At 47.3% G+C, this 26,054-nt stretch overlaps 11 protein-coding genes across 11 annotated transcripts; 5 read left to right on the forward strand and 6 right to left on the reverse strand.

Moving 5' to 3' along the window:
- Positions 1–639: 639 nt before the first annotated feature.
- Positions 640–2,118, reverse strand: BKA55DRAFT_519113 (uncharacterized protein; the record flags this gene model as incomplete). The annotated part of the gene is made up of 1 exon (XM_046188315.1): positions 640–2,118. One exon carries the CDS (start codon positions 2,116–2,118, stop codon positions 640–642), a length of 1,479 nt encoding a protein of 492 aa, XP_046045873.1.
- Positions 2,119–5,155: 3,037 nt separating this feature from the next.
- Positions 5,156–6,137, reverse strand: BKA55DRAFT_596697 (uncharacterized protein; the record flags this gene model as incomplete). The annotated part of the gene is made up of 2 exons (XM_046195980.1): positions 5,156–5,269; positions 5,301–6,137. The coding sequence occupies 2 exons, from the start codon at positions 6,135–6,137 to the stop codon at positions 5,156–5,158; spliced, it is 951 nt and encodes a 316-aa protein (XP_046045874.1).
- A 1,204-nt stretch (positions 6,138–7,341) lies between these two features.
- On the reverse strand, positions 7,342–7,698 carry BKA55DRAFT_519701 (uncharacterized protein; the record flags this gene model as incomplete). The annotated part of the gene is made up of 1 exon (XM_046188359.1): positions 7,342–7,698. A coding segment is annotated over one exon (357 nt), but the record flags the coding sequence as incomplete, so codon positions are not given.
- A 4,676-nt stretch (positions 7,699–12,374) lies between these two features.
- Positions 12,375–12,764, forward strand: BKA55DRAFT_490656 (uncharacterized protein; the record flags this gene model as incomplete). The annotated part of the gene is made up of 1 exon (XM_046186253.1): positions 12,375–12,764. A coding segment is annotated over one exon (390 nt), but the record flags the coding sequence as incomplete, so codon positions are not given.
- Positions 12,765–13,587: 823 nt separating this feature from the next.
- On the forward strand, positions 13,588–14,247 carry BKA55DRAFT_693623 (uncharacterized protein; the record flags this gene model as incomplete). The annotated part of the gene is made up of 1 exon (XM_046199940.1): positions 13,588–14,247. The coding sequence occupies one exon, from the start codon at positions 13,588–13,590 to the stop codon at positions 14,245–14,247; it is 660 nt and encodes a 219-aa protein (XP_046045877.1).
- Positions 14,248–14,482: 235 nt separating this feature from the next.
- Positions 14,483–16,116, reverse strand: BKA55DRAFT_666028 (uncharacterized protein; the record flags this gene model as incomplete). Its single annotated transcript, XM_046197765.1, has 7 exons — positions 14,483–14,732; positions 14,788–14,871; positions 15,034–15,043; positions 15,094–15,204; positions 15,257–15,514; positions 15,553–15,747; positions 15,801–16,116. The coding sequence occupies 7 exons, from the start codon at positions 16,114–16,116 to the stop codon at positions 14,627–14,629; spliced, it is 1,080 nt and encodes a 359-aa protein (XP_046045878.1). The 3' UTR covers positions 14,483–14,626.
- Positions 16,117–17,625: 1,509 nt separating this feature from the next.
- Positions 17,626–19,726, forward strand: BKA55DRAFT_456983 (uncharacterized protein; the record flags this gene model as incomplete). Its single annotated transcript, XM_046186080.1, has 3 exons — positions 17,626–18,454; positions 18,523–19,602; positions 19,659–19,726. Coding segments are annotated over 3 exons (1,977 nt in total), but the record flags the coding sequence as incomplete, so codon positions are not given.
- A 215-nt stretch (positions 19,727–19,941) lies between these two features.
- BKA55DRAFT_576994 (uncharacterized protein) lies at positions 19,942–21,013 on the forward strand. The gene has a single exon (XM_046193547.1). The coding sequence runs from the start codon at positions 20,044–20,046 to the stop codon at positions 20,593–20,595; it is 552 nt and encodes a 183-aa protein (XP_046045880.1). The 5' UTR covers positions 19,942–20,043; the 3' UTR covers positions 20,596–21,013.
- BKA55DRAFT_693627 (major facilitator superfamily domain-containing protein) lies at positions 20,692–22,647 on the reverse strand (the record flags this gene model as incomplete). The annotated part of the gene is made up of 8 exons (XM_046199941.1): positions 20,692–21,016; positions 21,061–21,285; positions 21,344–21,572; positions 21,624–21,691; positions 21,748–22,010; positions 22,061–22,141; positions 22,193–22,294; positions 22,339–22,647. The coding sequence occupies 8 exons, from the start codon at positions 22,645–22,647 to the stop codon at positions 20,692–20,694; spliced, it is 1,602 nt and encodes a 533-aa protein (XP_046045881.1).
- A 473-nt stretch (positions 22,648–23,120) lies between these two features.
- On the forward strand, positions 23,121–24,302 carry BKA55DRAFT_596701 (uncharacterized protein; the record flags this gene model as incomplete). Its single annotated transcript, XM_046195981.1, has 2 exons — positions 23,121–24,057; positions 24,103–24,302. The coding sequence occupies 2 exons, from the start codon at positions 23,121–23,123 to the stop codon at positions 24,300–24,302; spliced, it is 1,137 nt and encodes a 378-aa protein (XP_046045882.1).
- Positions 24,303–24,635: 333 nt separating this feature from the next.
- On the reverse strand, positions 24,636–25,820 carry BKA55DRAFT_455547 (S-adenosyl-L-methionine-dependent methyltransferase; the record flags this gene model as incomplete). The annotated part of the gene is made up of 3 exons (XM_046186077.1): positions 24,636–24,815; positions 24,861–25,598; positions 25,653–25,820. Coding segments are annotated over 3 exons (1,086 nt in total), but the record flags the coding sequence as incomplete, so codon positions are not given.
- Between the last annotated feature and the right edge of the window lie 234 nt (positions 25,821–26,054).

Genomic DNA, 26,054 nt, shown 5'->3' on the forward strand with positions numbered 1-26,054 from the left:
AGATCGAGGTAACGTGAGAAACTAAATAGTAGATCGATTACCTCGCTTATCCAAGATTTCATCTTTGTCGGATTCTCACGATCCGAATACGAGAACCCCCTTTGGTGGATCGCGGACAGAGGAAATACCCCTAGCGTGACGCTATGATAGCGCTGATGGGACTTCTGTTCAGGGATTGGCATATCAGAAAACTGGATTAACGGAGACGATAAGGATTGATGGGGTTTCATGATTGGAGGAGAGGTAAAACGTCTTTTTACCCCGTCATTTGTCGTGTTTAGGGAGATTGGAAGATCATGGGCGTCAATGTGAATTGCCTGATGGAGTTTTCAACGTCACATTCGGTTACATCGCTTTATTAATTCTCTTCAACGAACTTTCTTTTTGGAATCGTTTATAAAGCTCTATAGAACCTAATCACGTAAAGCTTGAGTCAATTAAGGGTTTTCCATTTGTTGGCTTAATGTAACTCGTCGCGATATTGAAAGCTTTAAGTAACAGCAATAAAGTTCTATAAACTTTCCTGAAGGTTTTCATAAAAACTTATTGTTATCTTAAAAATTTATGACTAAATACTTCCTCAGTTAGTCACTTCTATCTTGGCCGTGACCGGAGAGTAAACTCAAATATCTACACTGTTTACACAACTTTGGTGGTTATTGGGAAAAGAAGGTCAAGGGATAGCATAACCGGCCTCGTCATCCAGCCTGCCGCATTCTGAAACACTTGATATTCCAGCGTGTAAGGCAAATTGGCCGCAAAAGAATGGTCCCGCGGAGGAACCTCGTGGTATCCCTCAAAACGTCGAAGTGAAACCCTTTTCAGGATCTCCACCATCAATAGCCAACGATTTCCACAACCTGTGCCACATGACGGATCAGTGCACCAGAGAACACCCTTAGTACTTTCGTTCAAGGTGGGATGAATAGGGTGCTCATCCGTATTAAATGTGATGTTCGAAAGCCAGCCCATGCTGTCCGCACCTGTGTTTGCTAAATGAATTGAAACACGAAGGACGATATAATCGTTATGGTAGAGCCAAAAGTAACGTGCTCCGCAATGGCGACAATAGTAACCGTGGTTATTACACCAATATCGAGGCTCGGTTGTAGGCTTGGACTGGTGAACAGGTAGACCGGAGGCTGGGAAACAATCGCATTTGTCTGACGGCAAAGACGACACGATGGAGTCAAGTTGAATTGAAGCGTGCTGACAAAGTCCATCGCGATGTGTTTCTTTTAGTCGTTTCAATAGCTGCGACTTCAACGCTGGCATTTCAGGGTATTGTTGAGGATCAATCTTTACCAACGGAAAAGATCTGGAGTACTGCAAACCGCCGTAGGTGGACTCAGTATTGACACATGGGCGATACCGTTTGAAGTCCGATAGTTCTTCAGAGTCCATGCTGTCCACGGGAAAGTGCTCCGGGTCTGAGCAACGAAGGTCAACTTCCTCTCCGTCATGCGCCTCAACCTTGCCCGAGACTTTGACATGTTTGCAAAGGGCAAATTGACCTAGTAGTCCCACGCAGGTATTGTGCGCTCTGCCGCCCTGGGGGAAAAGAAGTTCTGGGTGTTTGGCTTGGCATCCAGTGCAGTGGACGGGTTGCCAGAGTTTCCTCAGTCTTTCTTCCAATTCGCCGGAGTCCAAGAGCTTGCCACATGGTTTGCATAAGGATCTTCGTAGGAAGATCCGCTTAATGTTCCGTAGCTGGTCGCATACAGGTATGGTAATGTGGCAAGCCTGCTCCTCATGCTGCAGAATTTCCCAGTGGAAATCTTGGAACTGAAAGTCGTCGGTCAGGTTACGCAGGACCTGGCAGGTTTGGCGGACCATATAGAGGGAGCTATGCGGTAGAAAGAGCATGGCATAGATCAACAGCTCAGGTGGGAGTTGTAATAGTCTAGACTCCAAGTTCTGTTGACATCCTAGCTTCTGGGGCTTGAGGGGCACTGGAAAACCTGCATCTTCTGGTACTGGTGTATCTAAAAGGAACGTCTTCCTTTCATCAGCTCCCAGGACGGGAATGTGATAAGTGCCTTGCCTGAAACGGAATTTGTCTACCAAGCGTTGAGTCCACGATGATGAGAAGTGTGGTTCCAGTTTGAAGCGAAGCATTTTGGCGATGCTTCTGGATAGTATGGGCTGAGGCGAAGTGTGGTAAAGGGAAGAATGAGAAGGTGGAAGAGCAAAAGAAAGGCACCATAATTTATAACATTGTCATCTGTGCGATGCTGTGGCCTGATCTGCAAAAGGAAGACTTTAAAATTTAGAGACCCATGAAGCAGTCTTACGGTATAGAGTTTCCTTGTGATGTAAATAAATTTCATGTCCCAGAAAGTCACGTCTCAAGGTTCTCCATAACACAGATTGTTAAACTTTGCACAAGCCTAGCGAGGTACCAACCCGATAGCGTTGCTAATCGCAGAAGTTCTTTCAAGTCCGAATCCTTATAACCAGCAAGAGGTAATGAGGGGGGGAAATAAAACCTCTTGGTACCACCAAAGGCTTAGCGAAGTCATCTGAAATAAATGCTATTTACTATCAAGAGATCGCCAAAGTACTCAAGACCCTACCATGTTTCTTTCTTGCTCCTTGCCGCCTTGGTATACTCCCCGACTTTCTCCACCAAGGTAACACGATGAGCCACAATTGTTAGGCCCTTGACCATATTGTCGACGACGACGCTCCGCACTTATTGTTGTTGGAGGAAAGTGCGCCTTGAGGCGAGGTGGTAGGTTTATCTTTTGACCTAGATCGTCCGTCCGCGTTTGGGAGCATCAAAAACCTGCGACATGTCCTGATGTCGAGACAGAAAATATTCATCCATTTTTGCCTCAATACCTTTTGTTACAGTAGCACGGTCTTGGAAGATATTCAGGAGGACGTCATAACTTGTCACAACAGCATCGGCCAAACGAGGTCTGGATCACCACAGACGGATGCCGGAGAGCTGATACGACTGTGCCATGACGTAGCGGGACACTTGAGACTCAAAGATCTGCAGTGCCTTGGCTCGAAGATCCTTTAGTGTTGTTTAACACGGCGTGGTTTTATTCGATGCGATAGTTATCGGCGGCGGAGGGGCGATGGGAGTTGGGCCGGGACTAGAGTCCGCTCTCTTGTCGAGACGGGAGAGGCGCACTGAGCCAGGTCTAGAGGCCCTTGGTCAAGATGCACGATGGCACCGTTGAGTTGTTACTGGAACAGAATTTGTGTTACGGTGAGGTGGTCGGTTTTATAACACGCTTTCGGTCTTCCTATTTGCCTGGTACAGAGGAGGACGAGGAGGAGAGGCGGCTGGTCGGCACTGCTCCTAGACATTTCCTCCGGCCTCAAGGACCCGAATCTCCTCTCGGGTCGCCGACACATCTCGGGTCACCGGGTCGAGCTCCTCGGCCAAACCCTCCTCTGCTGCCCATTTCATCCGGTCCCCAACTCCAGATCAACCCCGCCTACAATTGTTAGAATCTTTGAGTGTCATGGTCAGGGCTCGAGCTAAGGTCGTGGAATGCACATACCTTTCTTCTCCTTCCCCTTCCTCCAGGCCTTGAAGGCCTTGACCCCCTTATCCCCAACCGTGACAATGTGTGCCACGCCGGTCAAATATTTGACCACCAAGTCCGTCACCGCGTCGAAAGTCTCGAAAAACGACACAGCAGCTATGGCTGCTGCTGCGGTTATTATTGCTGGTGCTGGTGCTGGTGCTGCAGTGGTTGTGATGGCTGAAGAGAAACAAGTCAAACATGATCACCGACGTAATGGATAAGTCTATTCCTGCAGTATGGGAAGGAGCCATTGATACCACTGATGTTGTGGGCAGGAAGATGGAAGATGAGAAGGAAGGAGCCCATCACGATCCGTTATTACATGAAGGACAAAGCCAGCCGTCTCCTCTATTCTGCTCACGCCTCTCGAATGTCAGATGCCGAGCTAGAGGAATGGCGAATGTCTTTGCCATTGCAGCTACGACCTGCATTGTCAATCTCTCGTTCATAAGTGCCTCCCCTGCCGACTAAGCTACCGGAAAGTATGAGAGTTATGGGGTTGCATCTAGAGTATCTCTACTTGGTGATTATAATCCATCACGCTAGTGGGAGGTGCATTCATTGGGCATAGGGCCGTGGATATCCCGTACAGTGACGCAACGATGTAATAGCTTATGAGGTTCCTGGGAACAGACTCAAGTGATGAAACAGAATCCTTAGGCTCCCAGCAACAGCAGGGTTTTGATAGCTTGTTCTTGAAAATTGGCAAAATCTCGATACTCTCTTGGCTCCTGGGATGGCCCTGAAAATAGAAGCTACGGTACCACGTGGCCACATGACTTCAGCAGACGCGAGGTCAATCAACACACGCAAGCATGCAAGTGTAGGTGATGTTGTCTCTGCGGAAGCGGCAGATTAAGCGGAAATAGACGGGACTTGGTAGGTTTATGGCCAAACAAGAGTAAGATGCTTCTCCCGGCTAGACTTACCGCCGTTTCCGATGATGCTGGCCGGTCCGTGGGCAAACTTAAGGTAAGCCCTGTACATACGACGAGTCAAGACCAGGAGCAATTATCATTGCTTTAATCCTTGCGTCTGTGAAACTCCTACAATCTCCTCGCGATGACCAATCTTTCTCAGGCGAACAGACACGGCCAGTCTCAAGCGCGGGGGGCACCACGGATTCGCCGTGACGGGATTTGTGATATTCCATGTGGCTGTTGCCAGAGAAACACGTCCTCTGTAAACAACCGAATACAACTCGAGTCATCCTCAGTAAGAGTCCCCCCCGCACGACGATGGCGCAAGTTATGAGGCATCCGCCATCGCCAACGCCACCCCTGCAAACAACCCGTCCTACCTGGAGCTGACAAAGCAAGAGGACTACTTGCTGGCCGTTTCCGACACGTCGAGAGTCAATGGTAAGAAAAGAGGTAGACGCCCCAAGGCCTTCGTTCGAATACATGAATGATAGAAGCTGCCTGTTGTAAGTACGGTGCGTCGGAACACGGCCAGCGCGATGGTGTTGGTCTGTAATGGGCCTGCATCCTCATTCAAGGAATATATAACCAGAACAGCAACTGACAGCCTTGCTGCGGCTGATTTTATATCTAAGGAGACTAAAGATGGTTTTATCCAAGATAGTAAGGTACCTCTTTTGTTACAATTTATATTTGGCCAACAATTTCCGCTTCAAGGTCTCCTATCCAGAAAAGCGCCCGACGTACCTCAAACCTATCCAAAGCCTCACTACTCTTTGATCCAAAGAGCAGCATACATATCTTGATTTGAATTCAATGTATACCCACTTACCATCGTCAGCCGATATCCTTTACCCACCCAGTTATCAAACTCATTCTGGTAGTCCGCCGAGGACATCCGATGTCTCGTAACCCAAGGGCCACTTGGCGATTTGTCCCAAATCGCAGCATAATAATCCACATTTTTGACCACATAGCCATTGACATGAACAAGACGGAAGCCCTGCCCCACGTACTTATCAGAAAGCCCCTGATAGTCAGACGACGTCATGCCATGATGTGCAACCCATGTAATGTTAGTCGTCGACTTTTCCCACAGCGCCGCATACGAGGCCTGATTCCCCTGCGAGCAGCCGCTGACATGCTTCAGGCGGTACCTCTGTGAGGAGAAAGCATCAAACGCGCTCTGGTATTCCGAGGAGCTCAAGCCATGTCTAGCGACCCACGCGGGACCCGCAGATTTGTCCCATATGGCTGCGTACCGGGCGTCTCCCGCAACAGTGTATCCGTTGACGAGACGGAGCCGAAAGCCCTTGCCAACGAGAGAATTGAACTGGCCCTGGTATTCCGCACCGGTCATGCCGTGCCTTGCAGCCCAATCCGAAGAACCATTTTGGTCCCAGATGGCTGCGAAGCGTGGATCATCGTCGCTGGTGTAGCCGCTCACATAGGTGAGGCGATACTTGTCATGTACCAGCTTGCCGAACGTGTCTTGGAAGGCGGAAGAGGTCATTCTGTGTCGAGCTTGCCACGGCGCAGCAGCTCGAGCAGAGATGGAATGGTATGCGCCGGTGCCGTCTGATGCTATCGGTGTGGCCTCTGAGGGAGAGCCAATCATGATCATGAGGGCAAAAGCCCAAATGATAGTGCATCCGAAAGCTGAAATCATCATGGTATTAGCGGATGACAACTTAGACGTTTTAGAACAGGGGAACAAAGCGAGGGATAAGATCTCTCGCCTGTGCCTATTTTCAGGCTTTTATGCTGGAGCGGCAGGCCGTGATGCTGCTGACAGAACTCCACGGTGCTGGCAATGTTCAAATTTAGACGAAGCTGCTATAAATAGACACATCCAAACTTGAAACTTGAATGCACATGCAGGACACCGAGCGGGCGTGCCGGGATGTTTGAGAGCCACGCGTGCTACTAGAAAGGGGCTGAGCATTACGCCCGAGGATATCTGCCACTAGGATTGAGACATGGACAAAGGTGCTGCTGGTCTCCGTAGATTTCAGGAAAGCTTGCTATGAATAGTTCTCGTTCTAGTCCCGGGCCCTTAAATCATATTCAAGAAAGTTACCATATATAGCCCAGGTATAAGATTTTTTAGCTTAAATTAGAGAAAGTTTTAGTATATCTATAGATCTAGGACTATTAAATTAGTAGAAAAGTTCTATAAATAGTTTAAGTTTATAATTCTAGATTTATAGCCAACCTGTAAGTCACTACTAAGTCTATATTCTACTTTAAGCTTTTAAGTAGACTAGTGTGAATAGTTCTCGTTCTTGTGCCAGACCCTTAAATTATATTTAAGAAAGTCACTATATATAGCCCAGGTATAGGATTTTTAGCCTAAGTTAGGGAAGATTTTAGTACATCTATAGATCCAGGACTTCTAAATTAGCAGAAAGGTTCCATAAATAGTTCAAGTTCATAATTCTAGATTTATAGCCAACCTGTAAGTCGCCACTGAGTCTGTATTCTACTACGAGCTTTCAAGTAGACTAGTGGTTCAACAGTTACATTGGCATATATTCTATTTCGGGCTTCTAACCTGGCAGGTCGACGTGATAGCATGCTAGCATACGTACGAGATTTCCTTGGGGTGCTGTCCGAAAGAGGGATGTGGCAGATTGTCTTTTTGAGATGCTGCTGGTTCACAGAGTCGCCCTTAAGAGTTGGTTGGATAATATTCACGATATGTTATTTTCAACGAAATCTGGACTAAATACTAAACACGACTCAGTTTTAACGAAAGCCTTGAAACATCTACAGTTGAATCAACTTGAATCACCATCGGTTGTCGTAACCTTGTTGCTAACCGAACCCGAAGCACCCTCCACAAACAAAGGTCGAGCAGCCATTGTTGCAGATCAAGAAAATGCCATCGCAGTGGACATCTGCCGGCTTTGGAGAACACGGTGGGCCTCCACCGCCGTTGCACTCACAGAGTCTCTTCTTCCCAGTGACGCAGTAGCCACCGTCGCCCCAGTCACTTCTCCCTGCCTCGTGCCATCCAGCCGGGCACGGCTCCGGAGAGCAGAACGGCGCAGTTCCGCTCCAGAAAGCCGCGCAGCCAGGGTTCTTAATGCATTCACAGTAGACTTTGTGTCCGGTCGCGCAGCAATGCCCATCACCACAGTCATCGGTTCTCGTCTGGTGGGTGCCGGCGGGGCATTCCCCGTCACAAAACGGTGCAGTGCCGTACCAGCCAGGTGAACATGCCAGGACTCGACCTAGAATGACTTATCAGATCCTCCCTTGGGTGTGGACCAGGAGACTTGCTTACCAAGGCCGAGCAGACTGGATATAATAAAAAATTGCTGCATTGTGGGAATATGGACAGGAACATTCGTTTGAATCAGTGCGGTCGATCTGCAGGGAGGTTTGCCTGTACTTATAAAGTCGTTTCCTTGAGAAGTGCGTCGTCAGACACCCCGCAGCCCAGAATTCATTACGAGGATCTGGAATATGTTGGCCTAGAATACCCAAGTACTCACTTCCGGTCTCTCGTAGCCACGAATTATCGCATGTCCAATGACAGACTTCATGAGTCAATCTACCCCAAAATTAGTAGCACGCTGCCTTTCCCAGACTGACACCTAACTAGACTCAGCCCCTTTATTCTGCTGCAAGTGCCAAGTTTTCGGGGACAAGAGTATAATAGCGTATACAGGGCTTCAACTCTATATCAATGCATTCTTTTGATCACACGCAGCTGAAGGCTGTAACTAAAATAGATGTCTCTGTGGCTTATGGCTAAGACCAGTCGTCGTGTCTTGTAACAAGTAGCGCGTTAGGCCATTCTTTTTATCACATTACGAGCTGAGGTAAAAGCGAAAGAGCACTGCTCTGCAGTCGCTAATAATAGCTTATGGCCTAAAGTTGATATATGCCCCTGGATTGCTAAGAATTTAAAGTAATCTAAAAATAATAATATACCTCCTGCTCTATCTATTTTAAAGCTAGGGTAGCAAACCACTCCACTAAATCCACCAGCAGGAGTAGTGACGTGGATAGACTTTAATCCACGAAGCCCATTAGTGTAGTAGATCTATTTAAAGCGATCGTACATGTGGAATAGATATAGTGGATTAGCAGATAGCCCCTCATACATGCACCGCTGGCAGCGCAAATAAGATCACGTGACCCTTGCACCGCCCCTGGTGATCCGTTATATAAAAGGCATACATTATATATACAAGAGATATCTCTCATTCATCTAGAGAAACAGCATTTAGGTATATAATTAAAGAGAGAAGATAATTCAAGATATATAGAGCTATTTAATACATAATATATCATCTATTAGCAATGTACCAGTCTGCCCAAGGCTATGAATAACACCATAGCTATTATAATGCAAGTGAATTACTGTAATGCATATAATATATAAACAGCTCTTTTTCTCAGAAGAAGGTCTCTATCCCTACATCGAATATCATCGTAAAGATATATAACTGCAACTAAAGCCAGCATTAAAACCCTTAAGACATCCCCATCTTTATAGATAATACAGCAACACTAGCAGGGCCTTTAACAATAAACAGTAACAACCAGTTTCTTCTACGGCCTATTACTAATAACCAACAAGCATGGCCCCCAGCCTGCCTTCCTTATGCATTAATGATTCCGTTCCCTATTAAGCTTTAGAGGTCTATTACTACCTTGCCAATAGATCCAATCTCCCCCACTATACTCTATACAGACCCCCAAGTGCTTATAAGAGCTTAAACCATTCGATATCCTCCTTAAGGGCAGACTATTAATATAGAGATACTGCTATTTAGATATTAGCTTAGAGAAAAGTAGTATATTAGGTATCTTAATAACATTCTTTCCTAATGGCAACAGCGCCTTCTTCTAAATATATCTATTTAAACTTATATATAAACTTAGCTATAACTTTATTAAGCCAAGCTATTAGATTACTATACTAATACTTAGAGATTTAATTCTTCTCTTCTTTTTCTAATAACATATAATAACATATAATAATTATATTTCTAGTTACCCTTGTAAATATTAATAGGGGGGTTCCTATCTCTATACTAACTCTCTTATAACTCAAGATGTCTTTTAGCAGTATACTATATATCTCGCATCCCTCGCCGCGCCGAGAAAGGCTGCTCTGCCATCTCTGTCCCTATATTTTATTCAACCCACTTGTTTTTAGCTTTATCCTAATTAAGATAACTCATTATCTCCTCCTTAGTCTGGTCTCTATTGCTATTTCCCACCTTATAATAACACCCTATTTGCTTATAGTTAATATATTAGTTATAGTCTGCTTTACTATAATATAGAGGCAGCCCTATAGCCCTCTAGTACTGTTGATTGGTCTTATAGGCTCCCTGAGGCAACATAGTAAACCAGGCCTCTCGTGCTTCTTTGTATCATTGGAAGATAGCACGGGGGTTATTAGCTTGTAATGCGGGCACCGCTGTGTAATGGTTAAGGTTCCCAACGTAGCAAACCATAACCTAATTAGTTTATATTGGCAGTTGCAACGGGGCGTGGTATACTGACCGTAGGGTGGCGAATTACGTCTAATAATGTTAAGGCGTATTCTTAAGTAATTAAGTTATATTAAAAGCTGAGAGCTATATAGACAGGGAAGTGGGAATGAGTGAAGCTATATATACTATTCTGATTTGCTTGGTCGATCATGGTTTTGTGAGTCGAACAAAGTCGAAACGACCTCGTTCGACTCGCATGTGGCGAATAACCTTATTGGTCGGCACGGAATGTGTGATGTTCCGTCTTCATACCGTTCTAATCTTGGGTCGTAACACCGAGCAGTCGTTACTTCGCATCAGCATGCCTGTCATGAATGGATACGAGGCAACAGTCCGCACCAGGAAGAGCGGCGTGCGGCTGCTGATCATCGCCATAACCGCCTACGCACGCAAGGGGGACATGGAGCTCTGTCTGGAGAAGGGGGTGGATGACTACATTGCAAAGCCGGTGAACAGGCAGTTGCTAATGAGGAAGCTGCTAAAATGGCTTGCGGCACCGATGGGTGCGGATGGCGGCCGCCAGGAGTTCCCGTGAGACCTTTCACCCGCCGAGCATTGCCTCTCTGCATTTTCGACTGGCGACACACATGCTGGAATCTAGACTACGGCAGACTACAAGGTTAAACGTACGGTTCAAATCTGGGCCGTGACCTGGCGCTTTTGCTCGGATGTTGCATCTTCTAATTCTGTTAGATATCCTGATTTCCAGTAGATAGACACCTGAAGCCAAAGCACGGAGAAGAGGATCCTAATTTAGCTGGCCAACCAAGACCTCTCAGTATCAGATGCTAAGTCTTAGCTCCCTTATAGCACAAACCTTTACACGGCCCGACCGTTCAGCCGTTGTCTCTGACCCACCAACTCTGGCTCTGGCTCTTGACTGACCAATCCCTCTCAGAAGGCGACCTGGGTCATGACGACACTATATAGTAAGAAGCGAAACTCGCTCAACCCCACACATCCGGATGGTCGGTGAACTCGTCGGGGGATCGGAGACTCGGGACGGGGTCTGTATGAGCAACCCCGATAACCTCTGCAACGGCCCTTGTGACTGCAGAGGTCTAAGTTTGAACGGCAGGCCGAATTTCCAGTTCAGTTCTTAAAAGGCTCATGATGATTCAACAAAGCCCTTTGCTTCACGATGTCTTGTGCTCGCCTGTTTTGAGCATACTTGAACTGGAAGTACACCAGGTAACTCCCATTTGTTGTCAAACTCAAGCCTTTAGATGAGGCTGCGATTGAATTACAGAAAAGCATCGACAAGCTGCAACGGGCATCCCATAGCTATAATCTCTGCCCTGTGTTGAGTTCCAGCTCCGGGAACCTGGACCCTGGGGAATGGTGTCGCCGCGCTTGACAGCCGGACGAGCCGTCCACCCAAAATAAGCTCACTAGCGCTGATAGTGTGTGGGGAAATCATATGGTTGGTGGGGTCTGAAGCGGGGAAGCACCCGAGACATTAATGGTGGTTGTGTGTGCCCGATAGACTTCCAGCTCATTTAGAGTATGACATTGTGCAGTTGTCGACTTCTGTTAGAGGATTCCAACACAATATCGATGGCTTCAGACCAGTGGGCATCAGGATCTTCTTCTTACGTGTGCTAACTCATACTTTCTGGTTGCAGACGGAAGCTCAGTATGCCGAAGCCTCTTTGTCACGATGAGTTCACTTGAACGACAACCATCAACAACCTAGATGAGTGTGTATTACTCAACGGGCTTGCCCATGATGTCAAGTTAGCTTCATTCGGCAACAAGGATGTTCGTTCGGCGTATCAACTCACCGGCTCGATCCCTCCTCTTCTGTTTAGCCCTTGGCTGTTAAAGGGGCACAAATACTGATTTTTCTATTTAAGCTATTGGAGGAGTTTTGGACTGACCCAGACCCTCTATAGACGGGCGATTGACCATCCGTTCCCATTATCGGACCAACAGTCTGGCCGGAGGACCTCGTATCCGATAAGATGGTGGGGCACGGGAAGACAATGGATCGCGGGTTATTTAGGTTGTGATGAAGGCGGCATTGCACTCAATGGCACTCGCGAAAGAATGAGATGAACTGTGACTCACTTGCGCGGAGAGTTAACTTCGGAGGTGTAGGATAATTCTAAATATAGGTGCAGGATAATTCTAAATATAGATGCAGAACTCAAGCTCAATTCATGGTAGATGGATAAGTAACGGTTAATGACTATCTAAGGCGTATATATTACAGGCATTCCTCTCTCTACCACATGGTTGTGTTTCCCCTATGTCGAAGCCTCTGTATCTGACATACGAGCATCTTCCCTCTCGCGCTCTTCTTATTAGCAGTTAGCAGAGAGACCCGCCAAATTCTATACTCTACCTACCACAGCTTTATCTTATTAAACCATCCATCGGCCACCATGCTTCTCAAACACTTTCTCCTGGGCGCACTTCTTGCCCTGAGCTCCGTCGCTGCACTTCCCAACCCCGAAGCCGACCTTCACGACATCGAGGCCAGAGATGACAAGCACCACCGCCCCCGTTGCGGCAAGGACGCCGACCCTGATCGTATGAACAAGCATAAGTGCATCTGCAAGGACGAGGGCAAAGAATTCGATCCAGAACACAAGAAATGCCGCTGCCCCAAGGACCAGATGCCGGATCCTGACGATCCCCATAAGTGCGTTTGTAAGGACGAGGGCAAAGAATTCGATCCAGAACACAAGAAATGCCGCTGCCCCAAGGACCAGAGGCCGGATCGTGACGATCCCCATAAGTGCGTTTGTAAGGACCGGGACAAAGAATTCGATCCAGAACAAAAGAAATGCCTCTGCCCCAAGGACCAGAGGCCGGATCGTCACAATCCCCATAAGTGCGTTTGTAAGGACCGGGACAAAGAATTCGATCCAGAACAAAAGAAATGCCGCTGCCCCAAGGACCAGAGGCCGGATCGTCACAATCCCCATAAGTGCGTTTGTAAGGATAAGGGCAAAGAATTCGACCCAGAACAGAAGATATGCCGCTGTCCCAAGGGCACCCGTTGGCACGGAGACAAGTGCAAGCGTCACTGATATTGATCATGACCAAAACTGATGATGAATGATATGGGCAATGGTTTCTTTTCACGTCCACTCTGCGCGAGCCTGCTTTGAGGCGTCGCGATTACGATCCTTAGACAGTTATCCCTCTTCTTCTACTATGTATAGTTTACTCAGATTGGTCAAAAGCAATTAAATACCGGTATTTCACTTTGAATGACTGGTCGAATCTGATGTAGATGCCCTGACAGGCCTGCTTGAAGGCCAATTTCTCCAAGTGTTCAGCATCCTATCCTCAGCAGCTGAAGCACGGTCTGTCAAACTGAGACTGTGCGATGTTATTGGGATTCGATCTGAATAGTTAGTGTGCCTGAGGTTTTCGGTCCCTCCTGTCAAGCCTCCTCGTTGCAGTGGCAAATTTGATCATCGCCCGTACTGCCCTGCATGTCTTGCGCCCATTTGTCACCGTCAGACGCTGCCTTTCCTCACAAGAAGAACGAGAGGTTTCCCATCTTTGTTCGTGAGCATTTCAGCATGCCTTCCCGTTGCGTTGTCCTCCTTATACATCGGAATAGAAAATGCTCAACTGTCTCGGATGCTTGACCACATTCGCACGTATCCGATTCCGATGCACCGATCCTGTGCAGCGTGCTGGAGAGATAATCATTTCATCGAGAATGGTGACCTTGCTGTAAAGTACGTCGTAATCATCTACGGCTTCTTGGAATCATTGATTGATGATCTCTGCAAATTCTTCAAACCCCCCGAGAATGACCCTGTGGCTATGCAAGTTGCTAATTCTTTGCTCTCATCGCTCAACATCTCAAAGCTCAACGCCGTAGCTGCGGGTGCTCCAGATGACTCAATGCTACAAAGCCTAGCTCTTCTGAAGGTCATGGTGCTGCAACTTCAACTCGGCGCTCGTGATGCAGACAAGGTTGATGAGAAGGATAGGTCATTGCGTGAGACAGGAAGAATGGATGAGAGAACGAAAATGCCAACTGGTGTCTTCCGAAAGGGCACGACCTCGACAGATGTCCTGGTGGAGTGGAAATGTATCGACGGAGCACATATTCCTCCGGAGCACTCAGCAGCGACATACCACGCGATGGCAGGAAATCGCATCAAGAACCTTGCGCGTCTTCTGAAATGGGGTTCTAGGCTTGAGGACCTCAGAATACTAGACTGCAATCGGTGTTATTATGCGAGATGGACTCTCCGACGACGAAGTCCGATAGGTGACCCAGAGCGCTGACTACGAGCACTCTGCCGGCGCGTTTCGAGAGTGGATACTAAGCACCTCACTGCCAAAACTTGGAAGATCCAGAGGGAAGGAGTACATGATGGCTACAGAGTTATGTTTAAAGTCTGAGTTTGAAGGGATGTCGACGGACGAGCTTCAACACGCGTTTTATAGGGGAGTTGTGAAGCCTATTAATGGCTCTTGGGGGAGGTAAAGGGCGACACAATCTGTTGGATACACAATGCCTGTACCTCAGCACAGTATATACGATTATCTAAAGAATCTAGACATTTAAGCCTCTGACATGACAGAGACAACCGCGAACCGATAAACGTATGATGTCTTATTGAGGAGGGCAGTTTACTAAGTGCATATGAATCGGAGAAACTCTTCACCCCAAGCGGGCTTCCTTGTTATTCGGTAAGTCGTTGTACGGAATCTCTTGCGTAAGGAGTTTTGACTTTCCATCATCTGCCCAGTCGAAATTATCCATGTACCTAATTCATCACAAACATTAGCAACAGCACACCGCTAGAAGGTATGAGAACTCACGACATCATAGCGAAGATAGCATATGCCTCAGCTGTAATTGTTGCTTTGCTCGGCCCAGTATTGCCAGCATATTCCCCGATAGGGCTTAAAATTGGGTACCTATGGGTAATTCTTTTTGTACCAAGACTTCCTTTTGGCCCTAGCTTATATGGAACAGAAAGTATCGGTGACACCCATGGGTACCCAAAAAAGCAATATTTTAAGCCCTATACCCCAATATGCGAATGAGCAAGATTCGAGACCCACAAATAATCGTCTTTCATCACATGATTAGTATTAGCCATTTAGTAGATATGAGATGCTTACAGGTAACGATCTTTTGTTTGTTTGGTGTTGAAGCATCTGTTGTGAACTTCTTGGTAATAGGATGTCGATAAACGAAATCTCCATCTTTGCCGACCACTGGTTGATCAGGGACTAAACAGGGAATTAACAAACACACTAGTAGCTCATTTCTTGAGTAGCTTACCTTCCCGGTTCTCTGGTCCTCCACTCCTAGAACCTCCAAACCAGTGCGCAAGCTCATGTACCATGACCCGAGAGAGACTCGTGTGTCCAAAGCTATCCAACCCATCACCAATCTTCACGGAACCCCTTGCATCAACAGCCGATTTGGTATTAGCCACATCGTCTATAAAGCTTCTTGGGCAGAAAGTGACGAGATCAAATCTAGTCAATCTAACAGCCCATATGTCCCCACCATCACAAAGACCAATAGACTTTTTCACTTCCTAGGCTAGGTAGCGATTTTCTTGACCCAATCACCAGCGCTACCCTTGATTTCATTTGCTCTAGACTCACGTACAGGATGATTCGCAGGGTCGTTTGGGTCTTTGTCGTCTTTCCTAATCCATTTGAACTTATTTTGATCGCAGAGGATGAGAGGTTTAAGTCCGCCGTAGCCATTTCCAGAAACCATAACGCCTTGGTGAAGCGCCTTCTCCATACGGTCGAAGACATCTAAAATATGATATTTTTAGACCTTCATGCGTTATCGTTGGGTACTAACTTACACATGACGTTGGAGTAATGTGACTCTTTGGGGTCATGTCCACCCTTATTAGGGACGAAACCAAACATGTTGGTCACGGCGCGAGCAACGCGGTCCCAGTTGCTGACACTGCTAGCATCCTGCTTTGAATACCTTGGTCGACCGTCGAGTAAAGTCTCAAGGTCATCTTGGCTCTTTACTGCCGTGACTTCAGCGTCGTTGTAGGCCTTTTGTAGAGCATCCCGATAGGGAGTGCAGGAATCGTCTACGTCCCATAGATCGAGTTTGGCGGCTAAGCTGAGGCTAGCGAAAAGGGGAAGGAGATAGTAGAGTTTCATAGCAAGAGTATTCTAGAGAAAATAATGAAATAAAAAAGTAGTAGGTTCAGTGAAGTTGCAGGGGGACTGGGGTGATGGTCTCTCACGGCTCTTGAACAGAAGTTTGAGACAAATTTATATTTAATATCCACTCGAGTTCCTTCATGGAAATTGTCATAGATGATGCAGGCTTACTGGATCTGAGAGACTATCATTTAATTTGCACAGTAGGTAGTGTAGTTGTCCCAATATCGTCAGCGATGGCGGAGTTCCTTTGGCCTCGTATTTTCTCAGGTGTCCATGTTTGGATATCGGCATAACCGAGACATTCTCTTCCGAACCTTTTCAGTATTTCCTCCGCAAAACCTTGATGATTTTGGCTTACTTTGTTTACCGCTTGTGATAAGTTTAGCAGGTACAGGGTGAAGAGTCTTATCACAAGCTGACTGTACTGCCGAACAAGGCAGGTGAATATGTCATGAATAGAGATGAACCATGTCTGAGCAGCAAATAAGGTGGCTAAGAACCTTGATCAAATTGAATTGTCTTGAGAATAGTTGAAAAGCCTCGAAATCCCGGATGCTGAGATCATCTTCATGGTGTTGCTGGATTGCTTATTGAGGCAGAAGCTTCATTGGGCGTAGTAGCGGAACGTGATGCACGTTGCCCCACTGTAATCACACCAGATTTGGTTAGGTCATGGCTCATTGAGGGATTTCACTGGTGGAATCTCCTCTTGCTTAAAAAGGGGAACTGCCGTCAGCCTTATGAGATGACTACATGGCCCCTTGAATCCTTCGGACGGGCATTGCTCGGCTATGCTAAGGAACATGCTTATGCTGCTGAGAATATGTTCTAGACCATTATTTCGGATAGCTTTATCCCTCAGTAAGTCTGACGAGACATTGAAAGGTGTCTTGCGATTGAGCTAGAATGCTCTTCATCTATTAATACCCAACGCTTCTGGGAATCAAGCCTTTTATCAATCTGATTTAATAGACTTCAATTCAACCCTTCAGTCTTTCTCTCTCCATAACCTTCCTATTTATTAAGCCTAAATCTATTGTTTCTTCTCTTTCAACCATGCCTTCGCCCTGGAAGCTTGGCTTCCTGATAGCACCATGGCTCGCAGTGACACTTGCGAGTAGCGACATTGGGCAACGACAACGTTCCGCCCCAGGTCCGATCTCTGACAGAGATTGGGCTGCACACCTTAATTTGGCAGGGGGTGATGCCGTTAAGCTCCATCTAGAGTTTAGCAACATCATCGTTCCAAGACAGGAATTTCAGGATCTACAGACAACTACGATAGGCCCTGACGACTCCGTCCCAACTCCTGTACCAGATATCTCAACTGGTCCCCCAGGCCCAGAGGAGCCAGCTACAGTGTTACATCCCGGTGATATACCAGAGACAACAGCAGTACTGGATGATGATGATCCTCCCGAGCCCTCTGCATCCGACACCCTCAACCAACAAGAGCCAGGACAGACCAGCGCACCAGCCGACAACAATGACAACGGTGGCCAACAGCCAGATTCAACCGTTGCTCCACCTCCTGAAGAGCCGAAAGAGACTACCATAGCTCCTGAGGATGACGGCTCTCAAGCTCCGACAACTTCCATCATCCCAAAGCCACAGGAGCCAGAGGAAACGAATCCACCGGATCCTCAAGACCCAGCTACTGCAACTGAGCCTAGCCCAGAGGGCCCTGCCTCAGATTCACCAGGCTCGGAGACACCAGATGATCCTGCAACTCAAACTCCAACCAAGGGAGACCCCATCCCAACAACCCAGAAGCCGCAAGAACCTGAGACCTCAACTCCACCTGCAACGAATCCAAAGCAACTTGGTCCGACTTCTGTAGAGCCAGAAAGACCTGAGACTTCAGCTGCACAATCTGAAGGTGCTGAGAACTCCCAAGATCCTGGATCTCCTACCACGGTACAGAGGCCTGACATCCCGCTTCCAACACCTCCTGGTCCTGATGATGATAACCCTGACGATACGGATAAGGATAAGGACAACAAGGACAACGAGAATAAGGATAACGACAACAAGGACAGCGACAACAAGGACAGCGATAACAAGGATAACGACAACAAGGACAACAATAACAAAGATAACGATAATAAGGACAAGGATGACAAGGATAGTGACAACAAGGATAAGGACAACAAGGATAACAATAACAAAGATAACGATAACAAGGACAACGACCCCGAAGACCCGGATGACAAGCCCAAAGATCCTAAAGATCCAGATGATGACTGCGAGAAAAAGGAGCCAACCCCCTGCACGAAGACCGTCTCATTTTACTCTGAGAGTGAAACTTATACCAGGTACACCTCGCTCAAACGTGCTTTCATTGAATTTTTAACTCTCTAAACCATATTGTCAGCACCGTCTACGTAACATGTGCACCAGCTGTCGACTGTCCCGCTCGTGAAGCCCCCACCATCACGACATCTATTTTTCCCGAGGTATCTGTTCTATGGGGGGTTGTTGATACTGAAGATCTTGTCATCCCTCAAGATCTCCAAGACGTCGACAATGAGACCAGTCAATATTTCCAGCAACTGTTCGATGACGAAAACATCTCTATCAACGATGCCCAACACGCCGATGTCAAGTGCGAGCAGAACGCAGACAAGGATATTTCTCGAGACTGCTTCAGCCTTATCCAGGATTCCTTCTGTCATGCTGTAGAAAGAAAGAAGGGTGAGCCGTTAGCGCTGAACTTTACAGGCAATCAGGGGTCTCAGCAGAAACGCGCTTCTCTCGACGAAAGACGCAGGATGCTACATGAAAGAGCTGAAGCTTGCGGCGGTGGCTGGATGTTCGAGTTTGATTGGAGTGGCGCTACTAACCTTGATGACTGCTTCACTTCTTGTGAAGACTCGATGTATGCTTTTAGTGATGAGTGCTTCGACTCTGGTAACACTTTCAAAGAGGGTTCTATCGATGTTGGATGTGGGAGCTATAAGTACAGAGCGGTTCCTGCTCCTACTACGACTGTACAACCGACTACTGTCTTCACCAATGGTCCCGCTATCGCGACATCAGATGGAAGCTCATGTGTCCTCACCGCATTGAACACACAATGCACTACCACCTCCGATAAACCAACCTGCACGATCAATCCCTCATGCTCTTCATGGATCTCCACAAAACCAACAGAAAAGCCACCAACACCTCTAGGATTCAAGCCAGTTGTATGTGAGAAAGAATCCGACTATCCCAACCATCCCGACGTTTCACCAGATTTCCAGGCCGGGCGCGCAGGCGTCTTCTGCGGTTCCGGTATCTACGATAACAAGGCTTCCAAGATAGGCCCGGGGAGTAAACCATATACTGCTGTTCACAAGGGAGGCAAGGTGAATTATGTTTATCAGGTTTCGTGGATTGAGGGTTGTAAGACTACGGTTTCGGAACAGGATGTTTCGCAGCCTGTTGGGGATAAGGGACCGCGATGCGCTGAGATTTTCAAGGCTGCATTTAAAGGCTGTAAGTTATTCATGCTTTTCCTGTAACAAGGTGTTGCAGTGCTAATTCTTGTGTAGGTAATAATGGTGGTGTTGGAGGATACATCGATGCTGGATGTCTTCGCTATGCTTTCATTGGTGGGAAGAAAATTTGAGAGGAGCGTGCATGTACTGGGATGATTCTCGAGATTTAATTCAGTAGAGGTGTTAAAATAAGAATAGAGCTATTAACAATAATGTCATTGGTTTTGGCATACAGCGCTTGCTGTACAGGACTTCCCAAAAGCGTAATATCACGCGAGCTCCAGTGCTACGCGGACTTCTCCACCTGCGTTGTTTTACGTGAGACAAAGTCTGACCTGTGAGATTATAGTCCACATGCACTCCCGAAACCATTATCCAAAGACATTTTAAACTAAAGAATTTTTCTTTCTTCTTTTAATCATCAAATTCAACACCAAATATGGCGAAGCCGCAGATCGTCGTGAAAATCCCTCCAGCCTCCGATGCGGAGGATAAAAGCCTTGTCTCAACACTCACAGATATCGTCAACACCGTCTACACAAAAGCCGAATCAGATATTTTCATCCCATCATACCAACGAACTTCCACCGCCGAAATCACCAAATTTTTACGCAACGGCCAACTCGCAGTAGCTTATCTCCAACCAGCCAACGAACCCATCGGCTGCGTCTTCTTCAAACAAATGACCCCCACCCTCGGCGAATTCGGCATGTTGGCACTCGACCTGCAGTACCAAGGCACCGGTGCAGGGCGTCAATTAGCAGTCTTTGCAGAAGATGAATGCAGGCGACGAGGGTGTACGGTGATGCAACTTGAGCTTCTTGTGCCGATGACGTTTCATCATGAAGGAAAGGCGAGGTTGTTGGGTTGGTATACGAGGATGGGATATGAGCTTGTTAAGTTGGGGAATTTTGCGGATGATTATCCTGACTTGGTGAAGTTGCTTGCTGGACCGACGGAGTACAGGGTTTTTGAGAAGAGGCTTGTATAAATACGAAAGGCAATTGAGTTCATAACTGTATTATCTGATTCCTTCGTTCATACTATTTGCAAACATAGACCGAACTTGCAAGGCAAATGTCAGGATCTAGCTCTTAGCGTGAATGTCAACATCATCCAGAATAGCCTCATTTCGCTTCGCAGCAGCATCCCGCGCTCGCTTCAGCCGTCTCGTCGCAACATCAACTTTCCAAGTAAACGACCAAGTGATGACATTCATAATAATAGCCATGCCAATAAAGCCCATCGCGATTCCAAAAGACGTGGTATACCTTGGTGCAAACCGAGAGTTGAATAGCTGAGACCCGACCGCACCGCCAATCTGGCCGTAGCTATTGGCAAATGCAATGGCGAAAGCGGAACCGGTGGCGCCGTCGGTGGTTTGTACTCTCCATGGCCACATCATTGTGTACCTTGTCTGTTAGAAAATGTCGAAGATGGGTTTGGTTTGACTTACCAAGCGATTGAGAAGCCTCCTGCTATTACAGTAGCTGCATACACACCGCCTGTGTTTGGGAACGTGTACAGAACAACGTAACAAGCTTCTATGATTATCATGAAACTTAGCGGGATCAGAGGTAGAGGGAAACGGCCTGTATTGGCGACCCATCCGAATACTATTGTGAGTATACAAGCAAAGATGGCTGGGGGGATGTTGAGCAGCTGGGCCTCGGCGATGCCACTGCGACGAACCAATGTCAGCATTCATACTCTCTTGGCACATTTTCTCGGAGGCTTACGTGAAACCCAGATTTGCAATGACCGTAGGCTGATAAAAGTTGAGCCCTGTCGTCCCAATGGTATAAAATGCCCAGCAGAGAAGAAACAGCCAGAGCTTGTGATCTTTGAGAGTATGCCAGAACTCTTTCCAGTCGAAGTTTTTCTCAGCTGCTCTAGGAGCGTTGATGGGAAGTCGAGCTTGGACAAAGGCTTTCTCTTCCTCGGTCATCCAACGAGCTGTATCTGGGACTGTCTCCGATTTTAGTATGTAGCGCTACGTTGGTGTTGGTACAAACTCACAGTCGGGCATGAAGATATATGCGAAGATACCCAGAAGTATAGTGAATACTCCCTCGGTCAATATCAGCCTGTGTCATGGTCAGTAAGGCTTTAGACTTTGAGATACCAGCAGGTGAGTGCAGACCATTTCCATCCCGACAAACCCTGCGCATGGACACCATTAAACGCAAAAGCAAGCACACCGCTCACAACAGCACTGAAATTACCGAGAATAGTAACAAGAACGATACGAGAGGCCATCTCGTCGGGGCGATACCAATAGCACAGCTGGAGGAGCATACCAGGCCAGAGACCGGCTTCAAATAGACCGAGAAAAGCGCGGACTGTGTAAAGGCCGGCGGCATTCTTTACTGCGGCGTGACAAACGAGAACAATACCCCAGGATATCTATAGAACTTATCAGTCTGTGGGATTAAAGACGGGATGGGGAAACCAACCATGATTCTTGCTTGCCAAACTGATGGTTTGAGGCTCTTTACCAACAGGTTTGAAGGCGTTTCTGCCAGGATATACGGAATCTAGACAGCTCGTTAGTGATAAAACTCATATGAAGAAACTTGGTAACATACATAGTATGCCATAGTGACAAAATTGTAGTCATCAGGCGAGATATTCAACTCGGTCATGATATTCCTCGGCGTTCCACGATCCATGATTCGAGCATTCGAAACCTACAACATCAGCACTATAGTACCAAGAGAGATTATCAACTCACGTTAGAAGCGTCAATAGACTTGACCATATACATAACAGAAAGCAATGGAAGGAGATGCCAATCGATTCTGCGCAACAACTTCTTCTCCTGCTGACTACTCAACGTAGTTCGCGCTCCCATAAGCCTTCCATCATATCCTACAATACCGTCGTGAATATCTTCGGAAGATGGGATAGATTCTCCACGGGCAACTGTATTGTAGTGCTGTTTGACTGGTGGCTCTCCGGATAAAGAGTCAGGAAGATTATGAGTTTTCTCATCCAAAGTTTCATGGCCTAAGTGGCCTTTGGAGATACCAAAAGAGGCCATTTTAGCGATGATCTTCTCCAAGCTTGATAGAATCTACCAAGGTAATCCAATATAGATATAAGTCTTGGCTTCTTGGCTTGTGTATCTATCTACTCCTCACCCCACAATATGTCGACATCCGCGATCGGCATTCCTCATCTTGGCGTGCGGTAGGGATATAATTGCGCAACCCAGCTGTTATCTGTCAAACTATTCCTCAAATAATAATATTCTCAAAAACTAATGCGAATGATTCTATTGGGGTGTTGCCATCTCGGTTGGAGATAGAATTTGTTTTCTATATCCCCCGCTTTTGGCGGATTCGAAATACTGCACGTCAATGGTGACATTTGTACCACGGAAATTGATTGGCTTTTGGAGATTGCTTATCAATTTGGGAAGATCAACGTTATATCGTTTATCAGGACACACGGAACGGTACTTCTACCGGTTTTCATTTCGTTACCCCTCTTTGTTATCTGCTGTTATCGACGATGAAGATCATCAACACCTTCGTCTTCACTGCCGCTGCAACAAGGGCTTTCGAGCTCAGCGGTGTCCAATTCCCTTTTCTGCGGGAATCGCATGAATTGTCACCTCTTCTCGACTTGCATAAATCTCTCGTCGAGCGACCCTCAATCACCGGTTCAGAGAAACGCGTCACCGACTTTCTCAAAACATACCTCCAAGATGCCGGTTTCACCGTTGAGACTCAAACAGTAGCCAAGAACCGTGACAACATTTTAGCTTACTACAGTAACACAAGATCCACGAGAGTTCTCGTGACCTCTCATATTGATACTGTTCCGCCTTTCTGGCCTTATGAACGACGAGGTGATGAGATCTGGGGTCGAGGAACAGTCGATGCGAAGGGTAGTGTTGCAGCGCAGATCATTGCGGTTCAAGAACTATTTAAGCAGAAGGAAGTCGGCGAAGGTGATATAGCGCTTTTATTCGTGGTGGGTGAAGAGACAGGTGGACCTGGGATGGGCAATGTCAATGATTTAGGCCTTTCCTGGGAATCTGTTATCTTCGGTGAACCAACAGAGCTCAAACTTGCTCGGGGACATAAAGGCGGATTGGGCTTTACTATCAAAGCGAATGGAAAAGCTGGTCATTCGGGATATCCTGAGACTGGGAGTAATGCGATTGATAGCCTTGTTCGTGGGTTGGCGGCCCTTCAGAAGGTTGAGTTGCCTGGAAGTAAGGAGTTTGGAAATACTACTCTCAACGTGGGTAGGATTGAAGGTGGTGTTGCTGGGAATGTCATACCAGCGAGTGCTTATGCTACCGGTGGAGTGCGAGTTGCTGGTGGGACTCCAGAGGGTATAAAGGACTTGATACGCCAGGCAGTTGAGGATAGTGATGCGAGCCTCTTTGTGGAGTTCTTGTATGGTATTGGGCCTGTACCTACAGACTATGATGTCGATGGTAAGTACGAAGCCACGGTCCTTGAGCTGAAGCTGATTGAAACAGGATTTGAAACTGTGGTCTTGAACTACGGAACAGATATTCCTCGGCTGAAGGGGAGCCATAAGCGATATCTGTACGGACCTGGGTCAATCCTCGAGGCGCACTCTGCGCATGAGCACTTGAAGGTTTCGGATCTGGAGCAGGCTGTTGAGGGGTACAAGAAGTTGATATCTCACGCGCTTAATCAACCTCCTGAGCTGTGAAGGCAATTCAGGTTTAGATCTTTGGCCCAGAGGTTTCTACGTAACCATTTTCGATAGTCCACTGGATCTCTGCCAGTACCCAAGTACAGGCAGCAGAGAAGCCTCCAAAGTTCAATGACCCGAAATGTATGAGCCTCTATGTGTATAAGCAAAGACAATTTCCTCCTTTATCCAAACGCCCGCTTAACTATCCGTGCTTAGACATTTAATAGCGTCTTGTTCCACGCTGTGCCATCGGATACAACCAGCGCATCATCCCACGACATCCCGTAACTAAGCCTCCGCTGGCTTCCGGCCAGTGATGAATCGATAACTCGTAATCAATCTCAACTCACGACTTCGAAACTCCCTCTTCACACCCTCCATCAACACCATAACCTGATCGTGCGAATAATTCCATACACGCGTGAACAAGGCAGGTGTATGTGACTCAACCGACATTTGCATATGCGTCAACTCAAATTTTCCAAGCTCCTTCAGCGTCGGGTCTTTCGCCCAAGGACCAATGGGTATCTGGTCAGGTTAGTCAACCGTCATGCAACGATGAGACAAACTTACTCTGTAGACTCTCTCAACAACATCCTCAAACCCAGCATCAATCATCCACTGCTTATGATACTTTGCCACATTAATCTGCTTCCCAAACATCTTACTCGCCTCATCAAGCTTGTTAACCCACTCCATCGTCCACGGCGCCCTATCACAACTATCATCATCGCTGAAAATCCACGCATCATACTCCTGCATCTCCATATACCCGCCTGGCTTAAGATTATTCAGCGCCTGCTTATAAAACCTCATCCAATCTGCACTCGTGCCACTGAGCGCTCGACCGTGGATGTAGTCAAACTTCTCACTCTCACGGTACGTCCACTGATCTTCGTAGTCGTCAACGTGAAACATGCAGTTACTTGGTACCCAGTCCGGCTGGATCGGGGAGAGATCGACGCCGGCGACTGTTGCGTTGGGGAACTCGTCTGCCATTTCTATGGCCCAGATTCCAGTGCCGCAGCCGAGATCCAGGATGCGGAATTCGTCGGGTGAGTCTGGGTTAGGTAACGGCGCGGTGTGCAGAGCGCCCCCGAGGAGTAAGCGCCAGATGTGATGTTGGAGATCTAAGCGCTGTTGTTCTTGATCGTCATTTGGGAGGACGTATTGACCCTCGCGAAATGCGTGGTAGCGACGACCATTTTCATACTGGTAGTCGTAGATTGATGACGTGGCGGAAGCAGTGTAGATTGAGCCTCGGTCAGAGCCATAAGTAGAGTCTGCATCGTCACCAGCTATTTCATCCTCCTAAAAATGTTCAACACGTTATACTCATTAGTTTTATCGTGAGTGAGAGCGTACATCAACTTGGAGTGGCGCATGCTCTTCTGGCTGTTGGTTCTCGTCATCTGCGGGCGATCGGCGCGTCTCACCAGGATCTTGACCCGACAGACTGGTAACGGGTGGAGGAGACCCTGACGCTACGGGGGACGAAGAAGTCTTGGGTTTGGAATCGTGTTCAGAGCCCATAGTGGTAGTAATCGCCCAAATAAGCACTATTCGGTATGTGAAACCGTAGTCATGTCAAGCTCAAGCGGAGAATGACTGAGGGAAAAGATGGTCAGCCACGTGGAGACGGCGCGGGACAACCGGAGGAAGAGAAGAGAGAGAAAAACGACGGACTTTAGTTGGGAATTCCATGACCGTGGTACGATTGGGGAAACACGCGAGGATGGTCTCGATTCGGTTTAGTTACATCGATCT

This window comes from Fusarium redolens (genome assembly GCF_020744475.1).
Source record: "Fusarium redolens strain MPI-CAGE-AT-0023 chromosome Unknown BKA55scaffold_14, whole genome shotgun sequence".
NCBI lineage: Eukaryota > Fungi > Ascomycota > Sordariomycetes > Hypocreales > Nectriaceae > Fusarium > Fusarium redolens.